At 38.6% G+C, this 14,812-nt stretch overlaps 1 protein-coding gene across 5 annotated transcripts in view; it reads right to left on the bottom strand.

Moving 5' to 3' along the window:
• Positions 1 to 14,812, bottom strand: part of LOC139952743 (dystrobrevin beta-like) — a 92,204-nt gene that overhangs the window by 19,870 nt on the left and 57,522 nt on the right. For 3 of the 5 annotated variants that reach the window (XM_071951965.1, XM_071951966.1, XM_071951962.1), the window contains exons 6-12: positions 13,704 to 13,861; positions 11,447 to 11,561; positions 10,034 to 10,200; positions 8,291 to 8,412; positions 2,863 to 2,943; positions 2,031 to 2,112; positions 442 to 524 (exon numbers count right to left, since the gene is read on the bottom strand). In XM_071951965.1, the coding sequence (XP_071808066.1) occupies positions 442 to 524; positions 2,031 to 2,112; positions 2,863 to 2,943; positions 8,291 to 8,412; positions 10,034 to 10,200; positions 11,447 to 11,561; positions 13,704 to 13,861 (808 nt within the window). Of the gene's footprint in view, positions 1 to 441; positions 525 to 2,030; positions 2,113 to 2,862; positions 2,944 to 5,067; positions 5,095 to 8,290; positions 8,413 to 10,033; positions 10,201 to 11,446; positions 11,562 to 13,703; positions 13,862 to 14,812 lie in introns of all 5 variants that reach the window. The other 2 variants (XM_071951963.1, XM_071951964.1) reach the window with 2 other exon arrangements.

Genomic DNA, 14,812 nt, shown 5'->3' with positions numbered 1-14,812 from the left:
AAAGTTCACAGGTTTACAAATTACTTCTCTTGAAATATTACTCCATGAAATGCTTTACTTTTTGAGAAAACATTAAAACAATTATTACTTCTTGATGTCGAGATTTACAGATTTATTTTAAACACATGTCATGACACGGCGAAACGTGCGGAAACAAGGGAGGGTTTTCCCGTTATTTTCTCCTGACTCCGATGACCGATTGAGCCTAAATTTTCACAGGTTTTTAATTTTATATATAAGCTGTGATACACGAAGTGTGGGCCTTGGACAAGACTGTTTACTGAAAGTGTCCAATGGCTTTAAGTTCTGCCTGCCAGACTTGGCTCACTGGATTTGGCCTGCCAGACTTGGCCTGCCAGACCGGTCTGCCGTGAAAGGCAAAAGATACACCACAAACTCTACTCATCGATTTGCAGGCTTGGATGGGCCCAGGGGTCTTACCTGTTCTTAGCCTCAAGTTGCGCAATCAGAGCTCTCTGCTCCTTGTTGGCGTCGAGATCGGCGGAAATCTCAGACACAGTGGGCTGAAAACCAAACCAGAACTCGTCAATAATATCATGTGGTTCTTCTCACGTATCAAACCATCACACAGCTTCTACATATTTTATTGATGGGTGCATCGCCAGGGCCCGATTTCATAGAGCTGTTTAAAGGCACTGGACACTCTTGGTAATTACTCAAAATAATTGTTGGCATAAAAACTTACTTGTTAACAATCAATGGAGAGCTGTTGATAGAATAAAATATTGTGAGAAACGGCTCCCTCTGAAGTATCATAGTTTTTGAGAAAGAAGTAATTTCTCATTCAAATATTTAAATTGAATTTGAGACCTCAGCTGAGGTCTCGAATTCAAGCATCTGTAAGCAAATAACTTGTGCGACATGGGTGTTTTTTCTTCCATTATTCTCGTGCAACTTCGACGACCAATTGAGTCATTGAGTTATTTTGTGCATATGTTGAGATACATCAAGTGAGAAGACTGGTCTTTGAAAACTACCTTTAACTATCTTTGAAAGGAGTCCAGGGCCGATTTCACAAAGCAATTAAATTCATCGCAAGACAAATTTTCAGTATCACCATAGTGATTTGTAATGTGACATCACACTTTACTTAGCAACTACGATTGATTTGCAGATCTTTGTGAAATCGGCCCCAGTACCTTTAAGCAAAACATAGTGTTTAAAGAATCCCTGCTTAGCAATAATAAGCAGGATACCAGTCACAAATTGTACATGTGATATGGTATTTTGGCTGGTAACTATATTCTGGTAAGTATAATTTCATTTTGCTTAGCTTGTTATTTTTTGCAGCTCCATGAGATTTGGCCCAGGTGTTTGATATCAGTGAAAGGATCAGGTCCTATGCCTTCAGGAATACTACACTACCACCTGGGGTTAAAATGTTTTTTTTTTAATGCCTTATTTTGAGGCAACCAACAGATCACGTTTTGAAACTTGATAAATATTTCTTCTGTACCGTTGCACATCTGTAAAATTGCTTCCTCGAATTTCAGACAGCTGCATCGATCTCAGCAGAAAGTCCTATAAGGCTAGACGTGCTTGTTACAGCTGTAAACTTTATGCCAAGATAGTGACAAGATGTAGAACGTATAGTTTGGCTGGCAACCTGTTGCTGCTAAGCACGATCTTTGTGGGCTTAGCAAGTTTGTACAGTTGTGCCCTAAGTTGGGTTATAATAGTAACCAGAAGTGTTGAGAGAAGAGACTACTCAGAACACAAATTAGACCAGTTGGAGACTTTCTGTGACGATAGGTGGCAGCAGACTTATCGGGTAAAGCCATTGTTCTCAGAATTATGCGCATTTTAAGAAGTAAACAATGAAAATTTACCCGGTAAGTCTGCTGCCACCTAGCGTTGGAAAGTCTCCTATTGACTGTTCACATCATAAAAAACCCCAGAAACCTGGTTTCCACTAGCACACTAAACTTGCTATAATTATCAATACACATTTCGATAAAGAATTAATTATTTCTTTAAAAAAAAAAGTACAGAGTACAGAGATGACTTACCGGGTTATTACTAGCGGCGGCTAACCTAGCAGCGTAACAAGCAATCAATCTATGCTCATCATCCAATCGAGTATTGTCTAGACTGTTGTCAAGCCTCATGGAGGATAAAAAAACAGAGGGTGGGAACAAAAGACAGAAAGAGAGGCTTGGTGAGAGACTACAGATCACATACATGTACCAATTTTGGAGAAATATTTTATCTACGAGACAAAAATCAAAATGCAAAGAGACTAGAATCAAAATGAGAACACCGTTTTATCATCTGACATGTCTGAACGGTTTTATTTGAATAAAACACCAATATAATTTGAAATTAGAAAATGATGATTAGAAATTTCATAGAAAGTTAATGATAACGTGTATGTGTTTGTTGGGGTTTCGTGGCCGAGCGGATAAGAGCAGCGAACTCAAGCTCTGGTGCTTCTGTTTAGCAGAGTGGGGGTTCGAATCCCGGTCGTGACACTTGTGTCCCTGAGCAAGACACTTCACTATAATTGCTTCTCTCCACCCAGGCTGTGAGGGCAGAGATGGTACTTGTGATTGATTAAGCCAAGTAGCGCATTATTCGTTTCACAGGCTGTATATTCCCCAGGGAGCTGAGATGGTTTGAGGAATGAATTAAGGCCCAGTGATCAGGGTAATAGTGTTGGAAGCGTTGAGATGCCCTTCATGTGTGAAAAAACGCTATATAAAAACTGGTTATTATTATTATTATTATTATTATTATTATTATTATTATTATTGAAAACTGATGTTTCCTTTCGACCTGATACCTCCAAACAGTAACCTCTTCGGCACTTCTACACAGCACTGCATTACGGGAATAGCCTACCTTTTGATATCATCCTCCGTTCGTAAGATTCTAGCATTATCAGGGCTGTCATAGGTCAGTACCGTTACTGGAGTAGCAGGCCTGATAGGGTTTTAGCGGTCAAGCAAAACGGTCAGTCCATCAGGGTGGTTAGAGACAAGTGGATGGTGGTCAGTCATGCACATCAGTGGCGGGGTTAAGATGGGAGAGAGGCGAGAGACATGGAACGAGGGTAGAACAGAGGCAGATGAGTCAAGAAAGATAAGAGAGGCGAGAGATATGGGGGGAGGGTAAAACAGCAGGGGAGACAAGATGCGAGGGGAGAGGAGAGAGGCAGATGAGTCAAGAAAGATGGGGGAGGCAAAAGACATGGAACGAGGGTAGAACAGCAGGGGAGACAAGATGCGTGGGGAGAGGAGAGAGGCAGATGAGTCAAGAAAGATAAGAGAGGCAAGAGACATGGGGGAGGGTAAAACAGCAGGGGAGACAAGATGCGTGGAGAGAGGAGAGAGGCAGATGAGTCAAGAAAGATAAGAGAGGCGAGAGACATGGAACGAGGGTAGAACAGCAGGGGAGACAAGATGCACAGGGAGAGGAGAGAGGCAGATGAGTCAAGAAAGATGAGGAAGGATGAAGACAAGGTGGGAAGAGAGGGGGGTTGTTCCAGACGGAGGCGAGATGTGAAAAGGAAAGCAGGGTTAGGGGTTGATGAGGGGAGCATAGAAAAAATGAGGATAGCAACGAGTGAAGAGAAAACAGTGTAGGAAACAAAACGAGGAAGCATGGAAATAAAGGAGGCAAGTGGAGATGAAAAAGACATCAAGATGGAACAGAGTTGAGATGGAAGCAAGGATCAGATGAAGGGAAAGTAAGTAAGATAAGACAGTAGAAAACACACGGAGGAGGTAAAAAGGAAAGAAGAGGAGGCATCGGAATGGATTGAAGGTAAAGAGAAAACAGTTTTTAGGAAACAAAAGAGAGGAGGCATTGGAAGAAAGGAGATGAGTAGAGATGAAAGAGACATCAGGAAATAAGAGGGATGAAAGATGAGATTGAAGCAAGGTTCAGATGGAGGTAAGATAAGACAGAAGATAAGCACGTGGACATGATGGAGGAAAAAAAAGAAAATGAGGAACCGGAACGGATGAAGGAAAATGACAACAGTGATGGAGAAGGGAAAGACAATAAAGAAGAGTAACGAAGATAACAGAGATGAAGACAGCAGAAGATAAGAGAGCAATATAATAAATTAAGGGAACAATAGCAAGATCATAGAAATATCAAAAGATTAATCGAGAACAAGGTAATTAGGAGAGAGGCCAAGAAAAAGCGCAGAAGCAAAATTATGGAATAAAAAAAAAGTGCAGTAAGAGAGAGAAGACAGCAAAGGCAAGATGCAAGATGTTAGCAAGGGAGCAAGATGGTTGGAAAGAAAAGACAAATTGCTAAACGTTAACGATATCATTATGAAGTCATTAATAGAATCATGATAACGATACAAATGATGACATCGTCAGTCGCGCCACCCACCAACCGAAATATCCGTTTCTTGTATTTTTGTTTAAAAAGGTTTTTAGAGATATTTAGCATCCACTTTGTGAAACTTACTGGAATGACTTCTTTTTTTTTCAACATGCAACTGGCACATCTGGATAAACCGTCTCATGAAAACATCATGCGGCACTTTTGAGTCCCACGTATCTGTTGGGCTTACGTCTAGAAAGGATATAAATTTTTGGGTGTTTCCCGTATCTAAATATGTAAATGTATGAGTGGAAATAATATTTCTTAATTGATGCACGCACAATGTAAAGAGTGATCATCCCTTATTAACTGGATTAATTAATAAACTCATCTTATTGTTTTGTCAATTTTGTCAAAATTATCGATTTGGAAGCCATATAAAACACTTAGTAACAATATTAAATCGTCAAAATTTACAGACAAGGCGGTTCGTGCGGGGCGACTGACTGTATGATTGAAAAGGTTTGTTGTAAATATGGTAGTATTATCTTAGAAACATTAAAAACTGGTCAACTGGGAGGACACGTACTTCAAACTCGATAAACACACTCCAAAATAAGGATGGAAACAAAAACCAATTAGGGATTTCAGAAAACAGGCCAGGAAGTATCTTAAAGACTATCACTCCAAAACGAAAAAAAAGAAACTCTAGGGGAGTTCAAACACTACAACTTTAAACGAGCTATTAAGTAAAATTCTTACATAAGAAGTTCAGAAACACTGCCTTTCCTATTTTCACCCAAAAGGAAGGGAAGAAAAGAAAGCCAGTTTGTTTTTTGACAGATACTCATTTTGAAAATGAAACAGACTTATTAAGTTATAATGTACAGGTATGGCTACATATCACATATCTTTTCTTACAGCTCAGTTCCAAAATCACTAGGTGTTGAAAATCTTACTTTAAAGTTGATTGGCAGTTAAAGAAGTTGAAGTGAACACCACGTTTAAAACTGAACATTTTCAACTATTTGGGTAATTTACTCTTCTGTTCCTCAATTCAATGGACTCATAATTATCTTTGTTAAACCAAATTTGGCTTTGTACAACCTCACATTCTCAAGAAATATGAGTTTCAGTTTTTGTGCAGGTATTTAAAAAAAAATTAAGTAGAAGATTATAATCAACAAATTTTGGGTTATGCTTTTGGGTTTTACACAACAGTGCTAAAGACAAGATTGTTTTAGCAAAGTACAGAAAAGTTCCTGGGATATAATCTTTTAGAAGAAAAGTGTCAGTGGCAGAAATAAGAAATGCTTTGGAGAGAAAGAAAAAGAAAGAGAGAGTGAGAAAAAAAAAGAGTTTGGTACAAAAGTACGAACGCCAGAACTGCCAACATTTACGTCTTGCAATCAGAGAGATTTTGTCCCAACAATTGGGGAGATAGATTGGGTGCGTTTGATTTTTTAAAACTATTTTTTGGGGAGGGGTGGGAATATTTGGCAGAATCAGGGAGAGTTGGCAGCTCTGAAGCACACAAACCTTTTAAAGGCAGTGGACACTATTGGTAATTACTCAGAATAATTATTAGCATAAAACCTTACTTGGTAACGAGTAATTGGGAGAAGTTGATGGTATAAAATATTGTGAGAAATGGCTCCCTCTGAAGTGCCTTAGTTTTCGAGAAAGAAGTAATTTTCCACGAATTTGATTTCGAGACCTCAGATTTAGAATTTGAGGTCTTGAAATCAAGCATCTGAAAGCAAACAACTTCGTGTGACAAGGGTGTTTTTTCTTTCATTATTATCTCTTAACTTCGACGACCGATTGAGCTCAAATTTTCACAGGTTTGTTATTTTATGCATATGTTGAGAAACACCAACTGTGAAGACTAGTCTTTAACAGTTACCAATAGTGTCCACTGTCTTTAAAAGCAGAACCAGACATTAGTAGTTATCTGGGAAATGTGTTGAGCTGCTCTGTTAGTCAGACACAGAGGAAAAACGGTTGGATATTATCTGCAGCACAAATTTGTTCATTTTTACTTTTTTAGGAAAGAGAAGGAAGGACTGGGAGCTTTGGGGAAGTACTTGGGGGAAGTACCCTGATCAGATTTGTCGATTAGCTGACCTACATGTAGCAGCCTTGCTACCACGGGCAGAGCGCCGTATCGATCACTAACCCCTGGAAGGGCAACACTGAAAAGCAATGCTGATCGGCTGACAAAAAGTGACTGCTTTAATTTGCACACACGCACACTTTATATACGGCTGCAACCATGGCCCTCCAATTGTCCCTCTTTTGTTTATACTCCAACTTATTTTTCAACAGCTCCCGTTGGTTTTGAACACGTTTTCCAACTGTGGGCCTTTCCCGAACCGTGGACTCTATTGTCCTCTTTTTTTACAGGTTCCCGGTTTGAATGTGTAAAACTACTCTTCTTAATATTTTAAGGGCACTTGTAGGGCGTTCAGTACCCAAGTGTCCTCTTTTTTTTTTTTTACAGGTTCCCGGTTTGAATGTGTAAACCTACTCTTCTTAATACTTTAAGGGCACTTGTAGGGCGTTCAGTACCCAAGTGTCAAAAAGTTTTTGGGTGTAATTCACTTCAATTGTATTTTTTTAACCCAGTCACTCTCCAGGGGACCTGGGGTTGATTTCAAAAAGAGTTAGGACGAGTCCTAACTTAAGACTAGTCCTAGGAGATATTAAAAACTTAAGGATAGTCCTTAGTTAGGTCGAGTAACTCGTCTTAACTTGAGATAAGACCAGTCCTAACTCTTTGTGAAATCAACCCCTGTTGCTGTATGAATTGATGCACTTTTTTTGACAGCGCACTCAGAGTCGACTCTAATACAGAATGGATAAACCGCAGGACTAATTTAAATATCCAATATATTTGGCAATTTCATTCACATTTCCAGGGGTTACGACCGAGCAAGGCATTCTTTGTACACTACTAGGGAAACAAGGTTGACAGACCTAGGAACCTTGGAAAATAATGGGAATGGAGGATGGCACGATAACGTTGGAAGGACTGAGACAAGTCACGAGTTGAGACAAACATGTCCAACTGAATGACGAAATGACTGAGGCAAACAATGAGGTCAGAGTCGGCACCTTCAAAGTGGGGGCAGAGCCAGTGCCCCATTTCAAATTTCTGCTAAGCGAAAAAAAAAAGCAAGATACCAGTCACAAATTGTAAATGTGACATTTGTAATGTGATTTGGCTGGTAACCTTATTCTGGTAAGCATAATCCGGTTGTGCTCAGCTATTTTTGTGCTTTATTGAGCCTTGGAGCTCAATTTATAGAAAAACAAGAATTTATGGTCAAACAAGAAATCAATCCAGTTGTCTGAACGATCTTGTGGAATTGAAAATACGTCTTATGGCTGAGCAGTTAAGAGCACTGAACTCAAGCTCCGGTGTTTCTGATCAGCAGAGGGTGGGTTCGAGAATCGGTCTTCGCACTCATGTCCTTAAGCAAGACAATTAACCATTATTGCTTCAGACGGGATGTAAAACTGTAGGTCCTTTGTACTTTTGTGTTGTTATAAAAATTAGCAATGCATGTAAAAGACAATAGTACAAACATATCGCTAAGAGCATGAAGAAGGGGGTTCACCGCGGTGTGTCTAGCAGTGCGTTTAACTTCAATCATGGTATGAAAGCTGTACTCAAAAGGATGAGGAAGAAGAAAATGTTTACTGATGGCGCCGCTGATAAGTTTGAACACGTTTAAACTCATCACATGCATCAGGGCCTAATTTCCAATTTATGCTTACCAGAATAAGGTCACCAACCAAAATATCATGTCACATGTACTGTCTGCGACTGGTATCCTCTGCATTTTTTCGCTAAGCAGAAAATTATCCCGCAATATTTTGGAAGTGGGCCCCAAGTTCCACTTAGTTATTCAGAGAACCGATTTCCACTGATGTAACGTGAGTAACCGTGGAAGAAGGTGAAAGGAACACAAAGACTTACACAATATGTGAGAGGTCAAGAGGTCGTTCAGGTTCATCTGGATAGTGAGGTATACGTTGCTGCTTGGAGGGTGAACGGAATGGCTTCTTCAAGGCCTTCCCCACCTTCTTAGCTGGGGATTTCTGAAAAAAAATATATATAATAATATAATATAATATATCGAAGTGTTATATTTTGGTCGTATCTACCAGACAAGGTACTGAGTATATACCAACTTTCAGAAAGATATGTAGGTTATTGCAGAGATGAATTCTGAGACCCAATTATTTAGCACCTTATAAGGTGCTACGTCGCATACAGCAGCCACAGCCAGGAACCCCTGGGCGAACCCCTTCTCTTTTTGATAAGTGCACTGGGTTCTTTTACATACTGTACACTACACAACACATGTGACCATAGGCTTTACGTCCCATCCGAAGGACGAAGCAATGGTAAAATGGTAATGGTCTTGCTTAAGGACACAAGTGCCTCGGCTGGGGATTTGAACCCACATTCTGCTGATCATAAACACCAAAGTTTGAATTTTGTGCTCTTAACCGCTCGCCCACAACACCGTTAGCTTGGGAATTCAAACCCACAACCTTGCAATAATAGAGATGAGAAAATACACGTACTCTGATTATCAAATCAATGCAAATAAATCATAACAATAATAAATGCAGGCCTTCAGCTTCTTCTTGAAGCGGCGTGCAATTTTCCTCTTATACAGGGCACTTCTATGAGGGAAATTTATTTTTGTAGTCTTTGTTAAATCAGCGGTTAGCTTGGGAATTCGAACCCACAACCTTGCAACTGCAAGTCTTGCAGTCTAACCACTGGACCACGTTGACATGAGGGTAGTTCCCCATATGTACCAGTGTTTACCCACACTCAAGGTGAGGCTTAAGCCCAAAGTAGATTGGTGCTTTTGAAGTACATTTGCTTGTTTGATGAAAGTTCAAATGGTTGTCAAGGTACAAGACCGTGGTCACTGTGGTCTAGTGGTTATAGACGCGGCTGTGGGTTTGAATCCAAACAAGCTAACCACTGTCGTCTAGTTACTGAATCACAACTTCTTGTTTTGTGCAACTCATAATCCTAGACGTTAAACCAATGTTTGTATGAGAGAGATTGGCTGTTGCCAGCTCGGTGTTTATAGCCCCTTGTTTGCCGAGTTCCCTTACAGGCACTGGACACTATTGGTAATTGTTCAAAATGATTGTTAACAGAAAAACTTACTTGATAGCGATCAATGGAGAGATGTTGATAGTATAAAACATTGTGAGAAACGGCTCCCTCTGAGATAACGTTGTTTTTGAGAAAGAAGTAATTTCTCTCTAAAATATTTGAATTGAATTCGAGACCTCAAATGAGGTCTCGAATTTAAGCATCTGAAAGCACACAACTTGTGCGACATTGTTTGTTTTTTTCTTCCATTATTATCTCGCAACTTCGACGACTAATTGAGTTCAAATTTTCACAGGTTTGTTATTTTGTGCGTATGGTGAGATACACCAAATGAGAAGACAGCCGTCGATTTCACAAAACTCTTCCTAACTTAAGACTAATCTTAGGACTTAGGACGAGTCCCAACCCTGCACTGTAGCATGCGGACCTTAAGATTAATCCTAAGTTAGGAAGAGTTACTCGTCCTAACTTGAGATAAGACGAGTCCTAACTCTTTGTGAAATCGACGGCTGGTCTTTTAAAATCACAAGGTGTCCAGTGCCCTTAAGACAGACAGACCTTGATCCCCCAACCTACCCAGGATGAGTATTCCTTCATTTCGTGATCGGAGGTATGGCTACCCGACGTGTAGCCTCTCCAGAAACAATTCTGGCAGAGTTGATAGTTGGAGCAACGGTTACACTTATAGCGGTAACCCATCATGGACTCTGACTTGCAGTTACTGCACTCAACCGGGTGGAACACTGCAGAGAAATCATCATTCAAAAACTAATTATACTCTTTGTGACAGGTGCAGCAATGCTCATTAGAGCAGGCCATGATTAAAGTCACTGGACAATATCGGTAATTACTCAAAATAATTGTAAGCATAAAAACTTACTTGTTAACAAGCAATGGAAAGCTGTTGACAGTATACAAAATTGTGAGAAGCAGCTCCTTCTGAATTGATGTAGTTTTTGACAAAGAAGTAATTTTCCAATAAAATATTTGAATTTGATTTTCGAGACCTCACAATTAGATTTTGAGGTCCCCAGTGACAAGGGTGTTTTTTTATTTCATTATTATCTCCTGACTCCGACGACCAATTCAGTTCAAATTTTCACAGGTTTGTTATGTTGTGCATATGTTGAGATACACCAAGTGAGAAGACTAGTCTTTGACAATTACCAAAAGTGTCCAGTGTCTCTTATGGTGAGGTATTTGTTTAGTAATCGCTCTTAAAATTGGCGGCAATAAGACCCTTGGTTAGACGCCTACAACAGCGCTTGATAGTAAAAAGCATTTTGAGAAACATTTCGCTTTGAAGTAATGTGGTTATGTAAACAGACAATGCCCCAAAATTTGAATCTGAAATAACGTTTGTGTATTCCAACTTGGGGACTATTCTTCCTGCATGGACATATTATTCGCTCCAGATTTTCAGCGATATCTCAAAATACACCTTTCGAAATGAAATTTTCAGATGTTAGTTTCACTCCCTTAATTATCACGAGAGGGAATTATCACTCAAGAAATACTGTTGACTTTGTACATGTACCATGGCAACAAAAACGAGTAAGATACGTTTTGTTTTGTTCTGGGTTTTAAAAATTTTTTTTTTTACAGAATTAAAAAAAAAAAATCAACACAAACTGGGCATTTAAACTTAAAGGGTCCATGTACTTTTTGAAGAACAAAAAACACAATGTCCACAGATTTACACTAAACTAACATAGTTTGAAGATAATGATAGTAGAAAGCTTCCCTGAAAATATACAGCACCTCAGCAACTAATATTTTAAGATACCCTTTCTACTACCATTATCTTCAAACGGTGTAAGTTTAATGTAAATCTGTGGACATTGTGTTTTGTGTTACAAAAAGTACCCAAATCCTTTAAGGTTCCAATTGAAAAGAAAAAAAACGGGCCTTAAAGAAGTTAAAACCAGGGCGTATTTAGCCCCAATATTCTAGTCTACAGCCATGACAGCTATGGTTTGGACCACTTACCATTCTCTACATTACACATACGATGCATCAAGGGGAACCACATTAGACATGGTGGTCCGGGGTCAGCTAACAGAGTGTCCAGAAAATCATTCAATGTCACTCGCCTGTTGGCATTCTGGAGAGAAAATGAGGAAAAAATTTCAAACCATTTACATTAATCCATCTACAAAATTATCTCTCAGCCACAATCCACTGTAAGTACAATAATGTATGTGACCCACTCTGTGAAAATGAGTCAGACGTCGCCCAATGCACTATTAAGTTATGGACAGTTTAATGTGGAAAATGTAAACAAAAATAAAAGATTAAGATCCATATTTGCATGGTTAACCTTTAGGACACTTAGTTTAGGCAATACAGCTATAAATACATCAATGTTGTGATAATGTCTTATTTGTATCCTTTTGCGCGAAATGGTAGTTTAAAACATCACTTTACTTGTAATTCAAACGGGAGTAACTCAGCAACACGATACACCCCAAAGCTTAGACATATACTAAATTACTGCTGCTGGTGTGTTCTTTCCAGCCATGCATATATTTATATAACTTAATTCTTGAAATTGTCAACACCCGACTCATTTTCACAGAGCGGGTCACATATATGGGTCCAACTCCAACTTCATACATGGCATACATGCAAAGAATCGTCGCTTACGGAAGCAGGGAATTCCGCTCTTACATTCAAGGGTTGAAAACTAACACATTTTTTTTCATTATATACTTTTGTACGCTGTATAAAAGCAATTTCACAAAAGCACGTAGATGTCACAGTCAGATTCAATACAGCTTCCACAACATTCATTTCCCGACAGATAACCATGATAACAAAAACCTATGGTGATGACCTTGATGAAACTGCTTGTACTTTTCGTCTTAAGAAAGTTAAGAGCTATTCTGCCAAGTTAAGCACCATTGACTGTGGTCAGTACTCAGTAGTTGAATGGGAGACCACTCCATGATATTGTCTGGGTCATTATGTACATTGTACAAATGTAGCGATGAGAGGTACACACGTAAACTGATGCAGCACTCTACCCTTTAATGTAAGAGCGGAATTCTCTGCTTCCGTAAGCGACGATTCTTTGCTTGTACAGTAAGCAGCGCTATGACATGTAATATAATAATAATAATAATAATAGCGCACGTATGCTCATTTTGACACAGTTATGAAATTTATGTTATAAAATAATATGTTTTGATTTATTTACTAATATGTAAATTTTCTTTCAAAAAACTACCTTGACAACAAATACAATGAAAAATTAATAAAATGTAAAAAATATCATTGGAAGTTCTTTCTGATATTGACTGTACAAATTTGTGTTTTTATTCAATTGTTATCAGCACTTGGCTCTATTTCCACAGCTCATTTCCAGCTCTGTCCGGGACCCCGCACCATGATATACTATAGGGACCGTGCTTTTTCGGGCATACATGTACATGTACTTCAAGAATTGGGAACAAGCTACCCACCCACATTCAAGCAGCATCTTCATTGTATACGTTGAAATCATTACTTAAAGGAACACGTTGCCTTGGATCGGTCGAGTTGGTCTTTGAAAAGCGTTTGTAACCGTTTTTTATAAAATGCATATGGGTAGAAAGATGTTGTAAAAGTAGAATACAATGATCCACACAAACATGCCTCGAAATTGCGTGGTTTTCCTTTTACCTCGTCGACTAACACGTCAGCCATTTATGGGGGTCAAAATTGTTACTCCCATAAATGGCCGACCATGTTAGTTCGCACAGTAGAAGGAAAACCACACAATTTCGAGGCAAACTTGTGTGGATCATTGTATTCTACTTTTAAAACATCTTTCCAACCATATGCATTTTATAAAAAACAGTTACAAACGCTTTTGTTTTGACCAACTCGTCCGATCCAAGGCAACGTGTTCCTTTAAAACCATACTGTTTTGTCAATCTGATTCCTGAATAGTCTGGTTAAAGCACTTTTGAAATGTCAAGGGCAACAAGGCTTTTTCTCCTTGGTAAAGGGCACCCTAATAAAAAATTGTAATTTTCAACTTGAGCATTCAAGGGCACCAAGGCAATGACCGGGGGGGGGGGGGGGGGCACGGAGCCAATCACTTTTGTTGCCCCTGTGAAGTATCAGACCTGCATACAAAAAAAACTGCTCTATAAATAGTGCAATAATTATTATAAAATAACTCTAATAAAATAAAATCCAGGTTATACATGTAGATGTTGGCCAGGGTGTGTAAAAGGTGATTACATGTATGTATACTCACGGGACCCTGGCCAAAGCATGATTGAGCGGCGTTCTCGCTGTAACCAAATGACGGTCCTTCAAACACGGCCGTGGGAAGCTGCAGCACCAACTTGAGGTACTCATCAAACTTGGAGTGGATCAAGACGCCATTGCTGTCCGAGATCTGGGAGAAAACATCTGTCAAAAGAAGAAAAAAACAGTCGGAGGTTAGTTCCCATATATTGACTGTCAAAATCAATAATTGATCTCATTTTTATCAACACTCCCTATAGATATTAACATGAATAGTGTATTAAAAGGAGATTTATTTTAAATTTTTCATCATTGCAATTGATTGCAAAATAAATTATATTTGACTCCTTTATATGAGCAAGATTGGTCTATATGTATATGAGTGGAGAACCACCCCCCCCCATCATTGCAATTTTATGACTGTAGTTAATAATTGATTGTCAATTGATCAAATTTTAATCAACACTCATATGAAATGATTGATATAAATATTGAGGTATTATTTTGATCATTGCAATTTTACAAATGTGATTAAAATTGAATGCTACATGTAAATCAATATTTGATCTAGTTTTGAGGAAACAAATCTTATTTGATCATTATTCAAATTTTTCAGACTGTGGTTGTAATTAATGCTAACATATTTGATCTCATTTGTATCAACACTCTTTAAAATACGAGCATGAATGATACATGAATTGAGTGGAGAAAAACAGGATCTTATAAATTCTTACCATTTCATCATTACAATTTCATGAATGAGGTTTTTAGATTGAAAAGTCAATATTTAATCTCATTTCTATCAACACTCCTTATTATAAACAAGAATGATCTTGGCTGCTGTATGCGCCGTAGCACCTTGTAAACCCTTACAAGGTGCTAAATAATTGGGTCTCAGAATCCATCACTGCAACAACCTATCTTTCTGAAAGTTTGTATAAACTCAGCGCCTTGAGTAACTTGTTTGGAATATATGTGCGCTATATAAAGACTTTGATACTATCTTTATGTTGAGTGGGGAAACAAATCAAATATTTTATTTTCATCATTACGATTTTATGACTGGAGGGTTATTTAAATGCTAAATCAATATTTGATCTATTTTTTTTATCAACA

Source organism: Asterias amurensis, chromosome 20 (assembly GCF_032118995.1).
Source record: "Asterias amurensis chromosome 20, ASM3211899v1".
Lineage (NCBI taxonomy): Eukaryota > Metazoa > Echinodermata > Asteroidea > Forcipulatida > Asteriidae > Asterias > Asterias amurensis.
The sequence above is the reverse complement of the archived record's forward strand: the minus strand, read 5'-3'. Positions and strand labels throughout refer to the sequence as shown.